At 39.7% G+C, this 13762-nt stretch overlaps 1 protein-coding gene and 1 pseudogene across 3 annotated transcripts in view; one reads left to right on the top strand and one right to left on the bottom strand.

Annotated features, from left to right (window-relative positions):
• Window positions 1-13762, bottom strand: part of OSBPL10 (oxysterol binding protein like 10) — a gene marked incomplete at its 5' end in the record, with an annotated part of 290987 nt that overhangs the window by 145159 nt on the left and 132066 nt on the right. The window contains one exon of one of the 2 annotated variants that reach the window (XM_079712260.1): window positions 230-421. The exons of the other annotated variant lie outside the window; for it this stretch is intronic. Coding sequence (XP_079568386.1) covers window positions 230-421 — 192 coding nt within the window. The remainder of the gene's footprint in view (window positions 1-229; window positions 422-13762) is intronic. 2 annotated transcript variants of the gene reach the window in all.
• On the top strand, window positions 9146-10090 carry LOC307058674 (ester hydrolase C11orf54 homolog; annotated as a pseudogene). The gene has a single exon. The product of its transcript is annotated as an ester hydrolase C11orf54 homolog (transcript).

Below are 13762 nucleotides of genomic sequence, written 5' to 3'. Positions count from 1 at the left end.
TGCCCCCTGCAGTGGAAGCGCGGAGCCTAACCACTGGATAGTCAGGGGATTCCCAGAAATAATTATTTTTTTAAACCAGGAGGGACTGTCATGGCTGTGTCTGGGAGGTTTGCTTCTGGTCCTCTCTCTCCATTAGTCAAGACGGTACCAAGGAAGAGAAGCTGGCAGGGCAACATCACAGCCCTCACCTCCCACAGAAGACTAAACCTAGGAGAAGAACAAGACATACCTCTCTGACTTCATGAAGCTGGCCGGAATATTGACTCTTGGCTCTTCGGGCAGCAGCAGGCGACTTGTGATGTGTGATTGTGACCACGCCGGGGGCCCCCGCACCGAGGTGTCTCTGGCTACAGGGAGATGCAGAATTGGGTGTTCCATGGGGGAGCAAAGTGAGACTTCGGCTTCGGGAGCTTGGAGTCGTCTAGAATAAGCAACAGGCGTCAAAACTCAACAACCGACTTGCAGAACACAACCAAGTGTTGGCTTCCATTTATGTTGGACCTCTCAGGCTTTCCCCTTCGTCTTTAGAGGGATGAGGAGCTAGGGAGGTGCCCAGCACTACATGCTCTAATCCCACACTCACTCAGGCCAGAGAGACTGTCTCCATTAACTACTCTTTTGGTCTCACCTCTGGTCATGTCTCCTGCCCCAAAATATGGCCGTGGAGAGCTACTCTGAGGCCCCCAACACCGCGGGCTCTCGGGGTGCTGTGCTCCTCTTCCTAAATGCCCTCCCCTCCCGCGGGCGAAGCCAGCTCAACGCTCTGTGCTGTGTGGAGCATCCCCTGTCTGTCTCAGCCCCTCTGTGCTCTTATTCCACTACATAGAGGTTATATTCATTGTCCAGCTAAACTTTGATTCTTTCAAACTCATCTTTATATCCCCAAGACCTGGCACATCATGACTGTTATTTATTAAGTACTTAATACATGTTTGCTGCATAAGGGAATGAATGTACCAAGTAATCCACCAATTAATCCCCATTTGTTAGTGTAGTGCTGGTATTTCATCCTATTGTAACGTATCATCCAAATAACTACTGAGTATGTGATAAGGACGGCATCACAACTTAGTGGAGATGAATTTTTCAATAACTGGTGATGGGATAACTGGGCAGCCAACTGAAAAACAAAGTTGGATTTATCTCTCAGATCACAGACCCCCAAATGGATCAAAGACTTAAGGGAAAAAAAAGAAAAAGCACTAGAATAAAACATGTGGCCTTGGCGTAGGGAAGACCTAACACCTCCAAATCCAAAAACCATAAGAGAAAAGCTCAATAAACCTGATGCCCTAAAAATTGAAAACTTCTGCACGGGAAACAAATTTTAAAAATCCACTCCCGCCACTGACAGAGCCAACCAATAAACTAGGAAAAATATTTTCAACTAGTTTCACAGACAAAAGCCTCATCATTCTAATTTGTAAATAGGAATATAATGCTTAGGAATTAAAAAGAACAACAAACTATTAAAATAGGGCAAGATATGAACAGACAATTCACAAAAAAAAGAAATATAAATGGCCCTTAAATTATATGAAAACATGTTCAACTGTACTCATACAATAAAACCACATTTAGATATACCATCTTTCACCCACTGGATTGGCAAAAACCCTGAAGTATGAGTACCCAGTCTACTGATAGGACCTTAGAGAGATGGGTTTGTGGGAGTATAAGGTGGCAGAAAGCCCGAGGAGGGCAATCTGGCAGGACCTGTCCCAGTTACAGATTCGTTTCCCCGTGATGCAGCAAAATGCCCTGTTTGGGAATGTCTCCTCCATACACCTGCACCCAGGTGGAATGGCATCTGTACCCAGGAGTCACCGAAGTCATATGTTTAATGGCAAAGGATGGGAAACTATGCAAATGTTCCTCCGTCTAAGACAGGTTAATAAGACACGGCACACCTCCATGATGGAACACTACCAGGATGTAATAGGATCATAAGAAAGGTCTCCATGAACTGGTCTGCAAAAAGAAATCTCTAAACTATACGGTTAAGTGAAAAAAGCAAGGTTCCTAACTGTTCTACAGTATGCAAAGTTCTGTGTCAAAATGTGGAAAATTAGTGTTTTTATCATTTGTTTATAATCATTGTTTAAAACAAAAAATACTCTAGAAGGATACACATGAAACTCAAAGTGGGCTACTTATTCATGGAGAAGCTAGGAATGAGAGAGTAGGAACAGAGAGGGAGGGAGATTGTTCACTGCATAGTTTTCATATTCTTTCATTCTGAACCATGTGAATGGATTATCGATCCAAGATTTTCTACATTCTACATAAAAAGCTGTGTTCTAAATGTTTCTACACTTCATTTCAGCTTGAGAAAAAAAGGCAGTTAGATGCTATGCTGGATTCATGCTAGTTTCTCTATTTCAATTATCAAATATTTACTGAATACCTACTATGTGCCAAGGAGAATATCTGATGTGTGATGTCAAGGTGAAATATGAGATATATGAGGCCATCTTTCACCATAGATGTTTATAGTACTGCTGGGGATATAAGAGCACAGATACAGAGACAGCGAGACCGACACACACACACACACACACACACACACACACACACACAGAGTAAGGAAGGGCGTGACAAGATGCTAATTTGGCAATACAGCCAGAAAATGTCAAAGTGAGGAACAGAAAGATCAAGGCGAGCTGACTTCATCACAGGAGACTGTTCTGAGGGCAAAAAATTTGAAGCCTGAGTAGAATTGAGGGAGATAAAGAGACACGGGTGGCAACAAACAAAGCAACCCAGACAGGAAGTTCAAAGTCTCCAGCCTTGGATAACAGTCACAGGTCTAAAAATTGTTAAAAGTTAATGATCCACAATTTTACAAATCTCCAAGGGGCTGGGGAGCAGGGTGGGAGCCAGGGTAGAAATCAGAATTTTGTGTTAGCCTGCAGTACCATGGTAGCTTGTAAATTTCTCTGGATGTGAACTTGGACAGAATTAATAGGAAGACAGATAAAGTCAGGAGGCAGTGTATTGCTTTTAAGTCAGCTTATATATAGGTAACTGGAAAAATCTGTGGTCTAAGAATTAAGTATACCTTGATCACAATGAAATACAACAATCGTCTACTTCCAGCTTCAGTCTTTTCCCTTGGAGTGAAGAGGAGGAAAGAAGCTATGTCGTTAATTCTTCAAAGACGCACATTTTCCTGAGCATTAATCTACTGAAATACATTTTGTTTTTCTGGTTTGTTTTGTTTTCATTTTCACCAAGAACTTTATTGAACAACGTATTCACCCTTTGTTCCACTCTGAAATACATTTTGATTGTTTGGGAGCCTTATTCCAACCCAAGAAATGGCAGATTTTTTTCACTGGGCTTTGAAGCCAGACAGCCAGGTTTCACCCACACCCCCAGCTCTACTAGGTTCTAGCTATGTGACCTCAAGTGAGTTAAGCTTTCTTATTAAGCATCAATTTCCTAATCTTTAAAAAAGGAATCATAATACTGACCCTTAAGTGCCATCATGAGGATTAAAGTAGATCATGCACAAAAAGTGCTTAGCAGCATGCAGTGCCTGCCATGCAGGAGCTGCGTGGCCCAAGTTTGTTTTTTCCCTTATAGCCCTTAAAACTTGATCGATGAAGGCATTACTGATTTTTAAAATGTTAAGAAGTCGCGTAGCACAAAATTGTAAGCAGTCACTGACCTGCTCCTTATTTTCTATAGGGTCAAAGTCGTGATGAAGCCCAAAATGTAATTAAATAATTACTGGAGAACCTACATGGCCAGCAAGACTGTAGGGGGAACCACACTTCTAAATTCTGAGCAGACTGAGAACCCATCAGAAATCAGACAGGAAGACCTCTCCGGTAAGGGGCGCCTTTGCCTGAAGGACTATCACCTAAACGACAATAAATCAGGAAATTCACCCAGGAGCCAAAGGATCCTGCTGTGGACGTCTAACACCACGCTCATTACTTAATGGCTGTCACTTGAATTCACAAGCAGTAAATTTGAGTCGAAAAACCTTTAATTTCCCATTCACTGTATGTTTCTCATGGTTTAATTCACACTCATGTCTCCTCTCAGGGAAAATATGAGCAAAAAAAGTCTCTCTCTTGGTAAATCCCATAGGTCATTAGGCACCCTGAGAAAAAGGCAGAAAAGGCAGCAAACCGCAACCACTACAAACAAGCGGCTCTTTCCAGAAGGTGGCCTGTCGAAAATGTCCAGGTTGTGTTTGAAAATTATATGAGGGGGACTTCCCTGGTGGTCCAGTGGTTAGGAATCGGTCTTGCAGTGCAGGGGACACCGGTTCGATCCCTGGTCGGGGAACTGAGATCCCACATGCTGCCACTAGTGGCCCCCGCTAAGCCCACGCTCCACAACTACTGAGCCTGTGCTCCTCAACTAGAGAGAAACCTGTGCACAGCAACGGAGAGCCCACGTGCCACAACTAAGACCCGACGCAGCCAAAAACATATAATTAATTAATTAATTAATTAATTTAAAAAAGAAAATTATACTTAGGGAATTCCCTGGTGGTTCAGTGGTTAGGACTCGGCACTTTCACTGCCAAGGGCACGGGTTCAATCCCTGGTTGGGGAACTAAGATCCTGCAAGCTGCGTGGCACAGCTATATTGAAAAAAAAAGAAACTTACACTTAGATGTCATACACACACCTCTCTGCTACTAATTTAAAACAAAATATTATCAACGTTTGAGGAACAACATGTCAAGGTTTTGCTCCAAATACTGACTTCAAGGGAGCAACGAGAAATGCCAAGTGTGTCATCTGCAGAAAATTCTGAGGCAAGAGTAACGGCTCCTACCCGGGAGTGAGATCCACTCTTTACTTAGGAGAGTCACCCCCTGTGTCCCCTCCCTCAGCAAGTAGCAGTAGGTAAGTGGGGTTCCTGCCTGACAAATGGGGTGATGCCAAAGAAGAGAACAGGTAGCAGGTAAGACACAGCACAGATGCTCAGACCCCACCCAGGATTCCACCTGTAATCAGGTGTTATATTTACCAACCTCTTGGTTTTCCCCTACTTTCTTCCTTGGATTTCTACGTTTCCCAGGGTTTCAAGGCAGGGACACACAGACATCCTTCTTGCATTTACTGGCCCAAACTGGCATAAAGGAAAGGTGTGACTGGAAAGGGAGAAGCAGCACTAGAAAGAATATTTCCAGCAGGGAAACCAAGCAACAAGCCAGAGAGAGAGAGTCTAGTCTGGGAAGCTTAGAAGAGAACTACAGGACTACCGTCCAGAAGAGCAGCAAGAGGATCTAGTCCCACAGGACAGTGTGGGTGAGTGGTTAAGACCATGGTTTCTCAAGTTGACGGCCTGGGTTCAAATCTGCACTCTGCCACTCATGAGCTGGGTGGCCTAGTAAAGTAACGTGGTGTTTTAATTTCTAAAATGCTAATATTACCTCATGGGTTGTTGGAGAGTAACATGAAAAGAGAGAGGTAAAGCACATGCCATATAGGAAGCATGCAATAAATGTCATCATTATCATTCAAAAAATAAGAAAAATGAGGCCTTTGGGTACCGAGTAGGTGAATGATTGTTAAGTGGGCCCAGAGTCAAGTATATGGATTTAAAGGTTGTTTTCATCCAAGTGCCTTAAGCAGATACAGCCTTACCTTAACTTCCTTAACTTACAAAAAAAAAAAAAAAAGGTAAATTAAGAGTAATCATCCTAATTACTAAAAAAGTTTGCTTCAGAGAAAAAAGTACAAAGTACATTTACTATGATTGCACGTTTTTGAAAACCTATCTGTTGTAGAACACGAAGTGACTGTAGATTGTTCCAATGATACATGGGTACCAAAAGCAAAGAATTAGTATAAATAAGTAATGAGCAATTTCCCATTAGGATTTTGGAATAAACAAACCCTCAAACTGGAAAGATCATCAGCTGGTCATAAAAAGTCTTAAAACTTGTATCAAAAATTTATAATTAAGCTTGCTGCAGCTGAAATTTAAAAGCTGAAAAGGAGTGGGGGAGGGGAATATCTTAAATATACATTCATGGCAACTGCTTCTGTAGAAAATTTTTCTGATGGGAAAAATTGCTGAGAGTCAATTATAACAGCCTTCAAATGCCATTTAATTTTGGTGCATATTTTCCTCACTTCCTTGAATTCTTTCACAGAAATGGGGGAAAAAAGACACTATTTCAGAATAAAATAGCCCAGGGGAGGCAGAAAAATCAAACCGGCCTGGTTATGTTTCGTGAAAAATAAATTCAACTGACTAAAATCATTTCATCACATTCCTTCTCTCTCCTCTAAAAAAACAAATTAATGTGCCATTTCTAAATATGTGAAAGCTAATCATAAAAATTGTGGTTTATTCCTTTTCTTCCAAAAGGAAACATACCTCAAAATCAACCAAAAGGGAAAAGCATAACAGTTTTTAAAATATTACATTCAGGGCCTTAAAATTATTCTGATTTTTGTTTTCCTGGCAGTCAACATCTCAATAAAATGTAGAGTTTTTTTGTTTTTTAATGTGGAGTGTTTTTAAAATGAATCTATCCTACTATTTTGCTTAATAGCTTCATATGAACCTTTTCATTTGCCCTGCTTTTTATTTGTTTGCTTTTGTTTTTTAATATTCTGTGACCTCAGCTTAAAACAGACCTAAAGTAGAAATAAAATTTTTTAAAATGGGACATTTTCCAAGTTCATTGCCATGATTAACTTCTCAAAATTATACTCAGCTCTCTCTACTTTTCCAAATTCCTGTCCTCTTACAGAAATAGGAGTTTCAACTCTAAGTTACCAAGCCTAGGAAATTTCTTCCATTGTTATCTGTGAATCTTGAATACATCTTAAACACTTTCCACTAACTTTATACCAAGATTCTGTTAAAATACACACAACAAATGCATACAAACATGTCTGCAAAGGAAAAATTGTGGTTTTCACCAGAGAGGAAGGCTCTAGCTTGCTTCTAAACATATCATCCTGATTATACATGCAAATGCTAGATCTCTGAAAAATCAGGGCAAGCAAAATGCATATATTTCTATTTCCTGCAAATAGAGGGATAGAAATCTTGACATTTTCAGCTTGCCTGTTCTCCCAGCATTTTCAGCCACCAAATAAATTCTGCTGACTCTTCTGTAACAGCTAATCCAATTGCTCCAGAATCCCTAACCCATACTCTGGCCCAGCCTCTGTCCAGGTCAAGTTGAATGTCCCAAAAGGGCTGAAAGGGACTTCCCTGGTGGTCCAGTGGTTAAGACTCTGTGCTTCCACTGCAGGGGGCACAGGTTTGATCCCTGGTCGGGGACTAAGATCCTGCATGCCCCATGGCAAGTCCAAAAACAAAAAAACAGAAAACAACTGGGCTGAAAGCACTGGTCTCATGCACTTGGCATATCACACACTACTATTTTTTCCCACTTCCCCCAGCTTCCGCCATCTTGCAGATCCACCTAGAAGTGGTCATGTGCAATTTTAAAACCTTCCACACACCCACCCTCTCAGCTCTTGAACCTTCTATCCACATCCTTTACTTGGAACCTTGTGATTCCACATACCAAGACTCCTTTTTGATGCTTTATTCTAAAAGCGTGAAGGTTCCCTCTTTCTATTGTCCAGGCCCCATTCTCTCCAATCCTCCTGCTGTGGAATTACAGAATTTTAGAGCTAGAAGAAATCTCAAGTCTAGTCCTCCCACTTTATAGATCTAAAAACTACAGCCTCAAAAAGATAAAATGAAATATACCAAAAGAGGACCCAATTACGAGCCTCGTTCAAGATTTAACTAAAAAAGTCTGATGAGAGACTCAGGCCCTCCAGCTGGTCCTTCCCAATTAAATGAGGACGTAGTCATTGAAACAGTGTCTGACACAAGGTTGACATTAAAACATTTGATAGAAAGGATGAAAGCTGATACCAGTTTATCCATTTTCACCTTTCCTCTTGCACATTCACCTATCGTAAAAATACACATGCAACACTCCTTTGAAAGCAGGATAATTGTGTACTATATTCTCTTAGAACTGCAGATCCTCAAAGAAAATCATTTTATTTTACATATGTTTGTAAATAACATGAAACAAAGACTTTTTAATGCTGAATAGCTGTTTCAATAGGAAAAAAACAACTCCGAAAACAAGGACTAGAAAGAAGTTGATTTAACTTAGTGAGTTATGTTAGAGCAACCACCAAAAACCCAGAACAACCACCAAAACCCTAGAGCAACCTCCAGACTTAATATAGAAATTTTAGTTTCACTGCTTTTAGTTTTAGAAACAAGATGAGGACTCCAATATCATCACTGTTTAACACAGTACTAGAGGCACTAGCCAACAAAATAGGAACAAAAAAAGAAAAAGAGGTAGAAGGAAAAGAAGTAACAAAAATGTCTTTGACTGTAGGTGTGACCATTTTACAAAAAAATAAAAAGAGAGCACACTAGTGAGTCCAACAAAGTTGCCAGATATATGATGAACTTAGAAAGGTCAACAGCCTTCCTCTGTATCTGCAATAACCAACTAGAAAATACAGTAGAAAATAAGATATTCAAAATAACAACAAAACTATGATGTACAGGTATTAATCCAGTAAGGAATACATATGACTTTTGTGGAGAAGATTTTTTTTAAATCTGTGAAAATAAATCAATGAGGAATTGAGAAGATGAAGACACACCCAGGTGAATGAATTGGACAACTTATTATAAAGATGTCATTTCTCCCAAATTATTATATAATTGTTCTAATAAAAATTCCAGTAGGATTTTTTGAGCAACTCAACAAATTTATTACAATATATAAATAGGAGAATAAAGGTCTGTGAAGAGCCAAGTTAATTCAGAAAAAGGAGAGGGACTCACCCTCCCACCAGAAACAAATACTAACAAACAACAAAGCCACGATGACTATATGGTATTCATGCAGGAACTAGCAATTGGACTAAAAACTAGAAAAGAGGGTGTGAGAACATGTTAAGTATATATGAGAACTTGGTATATTACAGAGGCGGCACCATAAACCAGTGGAGAGAAAAAATGCTATTGGGAAAAGCAAAAATATTGCTGGCTTTCTGTCTTATGGGACATACAAAGGCAAAAATCTAAATGTAAAAAGTAGGAGGCGGAGATGACTGAGGCAAGATCGGGTTTCAGGTGTAGGCTTCCCTCACCGATTAGAAAGAAGATGTCTTGTGCTGAGTATTCTTTTCATGTGCCAAGTCTAGAGGAGCTTTTTGGAGTTCTGCAGAAGGGGCTAACGGATAACTTTGCTGATGTCCAGGTCTCTGTAGTTGATTGCCCTAATTTGACCAAGGAGCCATTTACCTTTACCGTAAAAGGTATCTGTGGGAAAACTAGAATTGCAGAAGGAAGAGGTGTGCCTTACTTATTGCCTCTTATAAATAAAAAAAAGTTTATGATCTAAATAAAATTGCAAAAGAAATCCAGCTTCCTGGAGCTTTTGTTCTTGGAGCAGGAACAGGCCCATTTCAGACTCTTGGATTCAATTCTGAGTTTATGCCAGTTGTTCAAACAGAAAGTGAACACAAACCTCCTGTGAATGGAAGTGATTGTGCTCATGTTAACTCTGAAGATGGAGGGTGCCTACTTGAGAAATACAGTGAGAAATATCATGATTTTGGGTTTGCGTTACTGGCCAATCTTTTTGCCAGTGAAGGCCAACCAGGAAAGGTCATTGAGGTGAAAGCCAAAAGAAGAACTGGAAAACTTAACTTTGTGACTTGTATGAGACACTCTTGAAAAACATTATGGAGATAAGCCTGTAGGAATGGGAGGTACTTTCGTGATTCAGAAGGGAAAAGTGAAGACTCATATTATGCCGGCAGAATTTTCTTCCTGCCCACTGAACTCTGATGAAGATGTGAATAAATGGTTACGTTTTTATGAGATGAAGGCTCCTTTGGTTTTTCTGCCAGTTTTTATCTCCAGAGACCCAGGGTTTGATTTGTGGTTGGAGCACACTCATTGTTTTAGTCATCATGGAGAAGGTAGACACTACCATTATGACACCACCCCAGATACAGTGGAATATCTTGGATACTTCTTACCTGCAGAGTTTCTCTATCGCATTGATCAACCAACAGAGACCCATTCATTTGGGCGAGATTAAATCAACTGATACTCGTTTGACTGATTAACTCATTAATTGATACTAATATAAAGCCTAATAGAAATGACCTCACTACTTAATAAGCCCTATTTTTTTCAGCCTTTGAAATGAAAGGTATGTCGACACTGTACTCTGTATTACTTCACAGATCTATCTGAAAGGGAGTATTTGGAACAAAGACACATGATGGAGATGTTCTTCATTCTTTTTATTCTAAAAATCAGTCTTATGTTTATAATTAAATATAAACAGGATTAAGAATCAAGTGATGGGGCTTCCCTGGTGGCGCAGTAGTTGAGAGTCCGCCTGCCGATGCAGGGGACACGGGTTCGTGCCCCGGTCCGGGAAGATCCCACATGCCGCGGAGCGGCTGGGCCCGTGAGCCATGGCCGCTGAGCCTGTGCATCCGGAGCCTGTGCTCCGCAACGGGAGAGGCCACAACAGTGAGAGGCCCGCATACCGCAAAAAAAAAAAAAAAAGAATCAAGTGATGATTCCTACTAGCTAATGGGAATAATTTACATTTGTATATTCAGGTAGTCTTACAACTGCTAAGTGGATGTTTCTGGGTATTAGAAAAATCAGTGCTGGGAATGTTGATAGTTGTTAAATCTTTCTACTGAATTTTAAAAATCCATTTTAGAAGTCAAAGTACACTTTTTTCATGGAATAAGGTGGTCAGAGGGAGCAACTTTACTCCTTTTGGTGATGTTGAACCATACTCTGAAGTTTGCAATTTGCCTTTAACAAATATTAGCAACCAGACAGTTAGCCACGATTCCTCCTTTGTTTGGACTGTCAGTTGGAAACAGTTTGTGCCTTGTTGGTTATTTGCAAGAAGTGAAAAGAAACAGCATCAAAATACAACCTCGAAGTGAGTATACTTCAATTTATAAATGAGGCTATTGCCAAATATGACTACTATCCTTCATGAAATGTAAAATTATACCTTCACCAGTTGTAATGATTGAAATTTTCCTCAGTGTTTTTCTATAATAATCATGAGCCAAAAACAACTCTCTAATCTTGTAATGCCAACTGATTTAGGAGCTTTTTAGTACTAAGCATATAATAAATTGTCAAGAAATATTTTTTGTCTTTGGATGTTAACTATAACATGTCCTGTGAGTATAAATTCCTAAATATTATTTTTAAATAAACACTAGTTTGTACCAAAAGAAATGAATTATAATTTTACATTCATAAAAAAAAAAGTAAAACTACAAGCTAACAAAAGAAAAGGTAGGAGAAAAGTTATGTAACATGTAGAAAAGCATTTCTTAACCAAGACCAAAATCACAAGTTGTGTAAATCACAAGTTGAACAATTTGATGGATTTGACTACATTGTAAGTAAGAGTTTCTATTCAACAAGGACACTGTAGACAAAAATCACAAGTGTGACTGGGAGAAGACAGATTAATACCTAGAATATAAAAGGAGCTCCTAGAAAAAGAAGTCAGAAAACACAGCAAAAAATTCGGGCAAAGGATAAGAATAGGCAATTTACAGGAGATTCATGAATAGGTAATAATATATCAAGGTAATCAGAGAAATACAAATTACAATCACCAGGAGATTGTATACCCACCAGATTTGCCAAAATTAAAGAGTAAAACATCCCCAAATAATGGCAAGGATGCAAAGATACTGGAACCCCTTGCCTTGCTAGTTAGAGGGTAGACTGGTGCAGCCATTTTGGTGGCAGTAAAGCAGAATTTAGTGTAAATATATATGTATGTTCCCTATGATCCTCAAACTTTCTGCTGGGCAGGTACCCAATAAATATGCTCCCAGTCACATGTATACAGAGGGATAGATACGAGGATGCTCCCAGGTGATGAAGGTGGGGAGTTTGAGGCAATGTAGGTGTACAGCAGTAAGAGTCTGTATAAATAAAAAGTAGACTCTTCATACAATAATACACATGCATCAGCTAGAAGTCATGACTTAGGGGTATGTAGAGCAACACTGATAAAACATACTGCTGAGTTAGAAAAGTTTAAGAAGAAAATGATAAGACCAGCAGGACAATACCACTTAGGTAAGTTCAAAACACATACAACAAGGCAAACAAAGACACATACGTATGCCAGGAATTAATGCTGACTGGGGAATGGGAGCCAGGAATAAAGAAAAATAATTATAAGAGTTTCTTTAAAAAAATTTTTAAGAGAAGGACTTGTTTGGACTGATGAGTTTACCATGATCCAGTAATGATGGTTATAACTTTAATTACAAGTATATTTATAATAGTTAACACTTAACATGACACCCACTATGTGCCATGAACTGTTTTAAGTATTATATACACACCTTAAATCATTTTTATAATTTATAATAAAAGATTTAATAAATCTTTAAACAATGTAAATCTTTAAAATAAAAATTTATAATAAATCTGTATGATACTATGAGGTAGATCTATCGTTTCCATTTCAGAAATAAGACACAGAAAGATTCAGCATCTTTCTTTGGGTCACACAGCTAGTAAACAATGGAGCTGGGAGTCAAGTCCAAGTGAGCTGCCTCCGTGGCTCATTACATTGCACTTGCTAGAGTGATTCACCCACTCTCTTCAACTGAGGTCTGAAAAAGCCACCACAACTCTTTATAACCATAACTAATAGCTTCATTAGCATTTGGAGGAAAAAAAATCCTTTACAGTATCAAAGCCCCGTAAGTGTGCCAATTCTCAAATACTCAAACAATAAGCCCTTAAGGCGAAAATACATGGATTTAAATTTTTTAAATCAATTATCCATAATAATAGGGGTAATGGTATATCTACAGATATCAAGAATAAAATGCAGCTCACACCCCTCGTAGCACTTAGTGTGTTTTACCCATGGGTGGTCTGTCCATGCTTCACTGTCCTCCCTAGACTGTGACCTCCCCCAGGCGAGGGACTGCATCCAGCCACTGTGTACCCTGTGGAATCTGACACAGGCCTCACCTCGCAAGTGCTACAAACACAGTAAATGAGAGCAATGAATCCCCCCAACCTCAATTTTAACCACTGGTTACACCACTGCTCCCTCCCTGGAAACCTAATTTTAAAAATACCAACAATGACTCAAAGGAGAGGGAGATATCCCTCTCCTTTTCCAAGAGGCAGAAGAGTCTGGAAAAGACACACCACCCCCACTTAATTATATCCAAGCCCAAAATGTTCAAAAAGCAACCTGGTACAGTTTCAACCAACACACATACCTGAGAGATCCAACAGGTATTTATTGAGCACCTACTATGTGCCAGGCACCGCTCTAGGCAATAGAGATACAACAGTGAACTAAACAGACAAGTATACCTGCCCTTATGGAAGTGGCATTCTGGGGAGGCAAAGAGACAGACTTAAAATATAAAGTGTTTTAGATAATATATAATAATCTAAAGCAGGAATAATAGACAAAAGTAATACAAAGCAGGGATAGACAAAAGTGGGAGGACTTACCAATTTTAGATAGGTGGCCAGGGAAGCCCTCATGAGAAGGTGACATTTGATTTAAAGACCTGAGTGGAGCCATGCTCTGACAACTGGGGAACAGCACTGTAGGTAGAAACTCAACAGGTGCAAAGGTCCTGGGATAGGAGTCCAACCTGGCGCGTTTGAGCAAGGAGGACAGCATGGCCGGGGTGAAGTGAGCAAGGCACAGAGCAGGAAGAGATGAGGT

This window comes from Hyperoodon ampullatus (assembly GCF_949752795.1).
Source record: "Hyperoodon ampullatus genome assembly, chromosome: 10".
NCBI classification, from domain to species: Eukaryota; Metazoa; Chordata; class Mammalia; order Artiodactyla; family Ziphiidae; genus Hyperoodon; species Hyperoodon ampullatus.
The sequence above is the reverse complement of the archived record's forward strand: the minus strand, read 5'-3'. Positions and strand labels throughout refer to the sequence as shown.